This window comes from Caenorhabditis briggsae (assembly GCF_000004555.2).
Source record: "Caenorhabditis briggsae complete genome, chrII, whole genome shotgun sequence".
Taxonomy (NCBI): domain Eukaryota; kingdom Metazoa; phylum Nematoda; class Chromadorea; order Rhabditida; family Rhabditidae; genus Caenorhabditis; species Caenorhabditis briggsae.
Window position 1 is genome coordinate 13674558 of NC_013486.2, and position 3708 is coordinate 13678265.

At 38.3% G+C, this 3708-nt stretch overlaps 1 protein-coding gene across 1 annotated transcript; it reads left to right on the forward strand.

Annotated features, from left to right (window-relative positions):
• Window positions 1-907: 907 nt before the first annotated feature.
• CBG21424 lies at window positions 908-1938 on the forward strand (the record flags this gene model as incomplete). Its single annotated transcript, XM_002646942.2, has 4 exons — window positions 908-997; window positions 1046-1108; window positions 1325-1477; window positions 1525-1938. The coding sequence occupies 4 exons, from the start codon at window positions 908-910 to the stop codon at window positions 1936-1938; spliced, it is 720 nt and encodes a 239-aa protein (XP_002646988.2).
• Window positions 1939-3708: the final 1770 nt, after the last annotated feature.

The window sequence follows — 3708 nt, forward strand, 5'->3', positions numbered from 1 at the left end:
CTTTTTTCTGTAATTTTTTTCATCTTTTTTAGTCAAAATAAATTGGAGAATTCCCTTTTTCCTCCCCGGAAACAAATTTCTCTTTTAAATCCTAATTCTATGACGAGAATCATAAATTTATGTCCAAGTTTAAGCTTTCTAGCTCGCCTGGGAGCCGAGATACGGAACAATAAATTTTTTTGCAATATTTCAAGTTTTTCTAATTTTCTAAGAATTTTTTTCTAAGAACCCTTATGTTTCTGCCAATTTATTTTGTCTAAATTATGTCATCCTCCACCGGATTGTTTGAATATTTTAACTCAAAGAGGTTCTCAAATATTTTATAAAATTAAAGAATTAACAACCCGTTCCCTTTGAACCCGAGTGGCAGTAACCCAAATTTGCTCTTCAAAAAAAAGTACTTGTTGATCTACCACAGTCAAATTTAGCACCCGCCCTCCCTCTCTCTCTCTTCTCACAAGCCAAATTATCGATTTTTGGATCCTCATTTTTCAGGGATTCCATCTGTTTCCTTCCGATCTTCTGAAGGAAGATGCCGCGAAAAATTTTTTTCACATGAAATTTTTCTTGTTTTTTCATTTATTCCTCGTTTTGTCTTTTTTCTCAGCCTCAAACTTTGTTCAATTTTTTCTTCGCAAAAAAGTTTGAAACTGTTTTGGCTTACTTATTTCTTTTAACACGGCTGTCTCCAAGGTCACAATGGCTGCCAACTACCAGATGTTTGCCAGGGGCGCCTCTTCAGCTTCTAAAACCCTGGCACTTTTCTCTTCTTCTATTTATCTCCAGTTCGCAGTTTCCCCTTGTTCTTCCATTCATTCATTTCTTGTTCTCCGTTTTCCATTTTTCAATTTCCTCTTTTTCAATTTTCTAGTCTTCAATTTTACCTCTACTTTCAGCTGAAAAAAAAATGCTTCGAACTGTTCAAAGAACACCGCGAGTTGTGCCACTGCCAGCTGGATCGCTAGCAAAAATGGCCAAGCACTACGCTCCGTTTTCTGTGAGTCTAGAATTATTCAGAACAATTTTCAAAAAATTTATTTTTCAGGTCCGAAACAGTTGCCAGGTTGAAACCATAAACTCGAATGGGCTGGAGCTGAGCGCGATGAAGGTGTTTTTCAATAACAAACCAACTGAATTTAGCAATTGAGACATCTGGACTTTTAGGCACAAAGGAATTCAGGAACCTTTGGAATCTTGATTGTCTAAAAAATTGGCACGTCAAAGTTCCAGAGACCCAAAACCTTAATCAAAAATTTTCTTTTCAGGAATGTTCGAGTCTCCAGAAGAGCTTTGGGACGACGTCCAAGTCTACATTGATTTCCAGGGAAACAACAAGTACTTTGGTCTGGATCCCAGCATACATTACAACCACACTCTGAGAATCTACCGCAACCAGAACAAGACCAAGGAATACATTCAGAAGAATGACATTTTTCTGTATATCCAGAATTACTTGCTTCATAAGGACCCTTTGCTAGTGGGTTTTTCTTACAGAACTGTTATTTTAAATTCTAACTAATTTAGGAAAACCGAGTCGCTCTTATCATGCTCTCCTATTATTTCAAATTGGAAGAGAAAAAGCTTGAAGACACATGTGAATTCGTGGAATTCGAGAAGAAAGCTTTTGATACACTCGATATGGAATTGAACAAGCTCTTGGTGGATATGCGCAAAACCATTAGAATCGAAGCAATGGGATTAACTTGTCAGAAGATGCTCAAAAAGTTCCAGAAACTTTTGCCAGTTCCGATGAGTGAGAAGGAAATGGAAGCACTTATGGGGGTGCTCAAGCATCTGTTCTCATTGGCTCAATGTACACAAAAGGATGCTGAGAATGTGTCAGTGCTGATGTATACGTACTGTGCGACACTGATTCCAGGAGTGCAGAAGATTGTGAAGCGAGACCACAGTGGTTTCTTCCTAAAAGCGAATCGGTGAGCGTTTGAGCTACAAAAACGTGTTCTTCAGTAGATTTTTGTTGTCTGGATTTCGCCGAGTTTCAGAAAAATTTTTGAAAGATATTTTATTACAAAATAGACAAAGTGTCTCATAATTCTGTCTAAGAATCACATTTCTAGCGTTTCTGGGAACCGAGATAGAGCCACTCCAAATTCGGGAGGCTAAAGACACAGTCGACGAGACACGCTGCGTCTCTAACCTCGGGCACTTAAAATGACCGTATCTCGAGTTCTAGATGCGCTTGGAAGTTGGTAATTGGACACAAGTGGACAGTTAGAAATGGGTTATCAGATTATTTATGAAAATATCCTATTCCATAAAATCCTTTCTGACCATTTCCGAAGTCTGACTATCAAGCTTCTGATCACGTTGAAAATTTAAATTTTTGAAAGTGTAACACGGACCTAGATTGAAAACTTTGCATTCACAGAATTTTTGAAAACTCCTAGTTTTCCAGTTATTGTCCGATTTCTGAAGGACGTCTGCTTTTTTCACGTTTTCAGAACAAAAACAGGGTGTCCTTCAAAAGTCGGCAAACAACTGGAAGTTTGGGACCTTTCAGAAAATTCTGTAAATGCAAAGTTCTCAATCTAAGTTTCTTTTAAAACCTCCAAATTTTTCAAAGTGATTGGAAACTTGACCGCCGAGCTACAGACTCTAGAAAATGATAAAAATCAACTGATACTGTAGATAATTTGGAAGTTTTCAGCATCCAAAATCGTTGCCAATCGTTCGTTTGATAGTTGACGACAATGCGGAGTTTGTGATTGCTCGGGAGCTCAATGAAGCTGTGAATGTGTACCAAAGAGTAGTTTGTGCGTCTCCAGAAAGGACATACGGACATTTAAAAATCCAAGAATCCAAGAATCCAAGAATCCAAGAATCCCAGAAATCCCAGGAATCCCAGGAATCCCAGGAATCCCAGGAATCCCAAGAATCCAAGAATCCAAGAATCCAAGAATCCAAGAATCCAAGAATCCAAGAATCCTAGCCCAGTATCCAAGGGTACATCGAAAAAGGGCACATCGAGTTCTTAGGGTACATTGGTTTCAAGGGTACATTGGATTGTTCGGTACATGTAGGTGGACAAAAAAGTAAATCAATATTTTTATACATACTATTTTGCTTTCTGCTCAAAATTATAGGCTTAGGCTAAAACGCCTTACAGTCTAAGATCCCATGTACCCTCAAANCCAATGNACCNTAAGAACTCGATGTACCCTCGATGTACCCTTTTTCGATGTACCCTTGGATCGTGGTAAAATTCCGAAAAAAGCTCAGTCATGAGCTTAAGCTCACGTGAGCTCATCGTGAAGCAGGCTCATACGAGCCTTTTTCGACTCCACGTCAAAGCTCAGACAGGCTCATTTGACGAAAATATTGATTTTGAAAAAAGCTCATCGAAGCTCATTTGACGTAATTATTGATTTTGATAAAAGCTCATTGAGGCTCATTTGCAATAAAGCTCACGTCGACTCTTTTTCAAAAAAAGGCTCACGGAAGCATAGTTCAAAAAATGAACTGGAAAAGTGTTCACGTGGCAAAAATAATAATATCAACAAACACTTTAGCCAAATATTCAACTAATCAAGTGCCCTGATGGGCAGAAACGATGGTGGCCTGAAAAAAACAATGGTGGCCTAGAAAACTTATACTGCAAAAATTAGGTCATCATGTGAAAATAGCCTAGAAATCATATCAGGTGAATATCAAGCGATTTAAACGCCATTTTCACTTGGTTGCCTAACT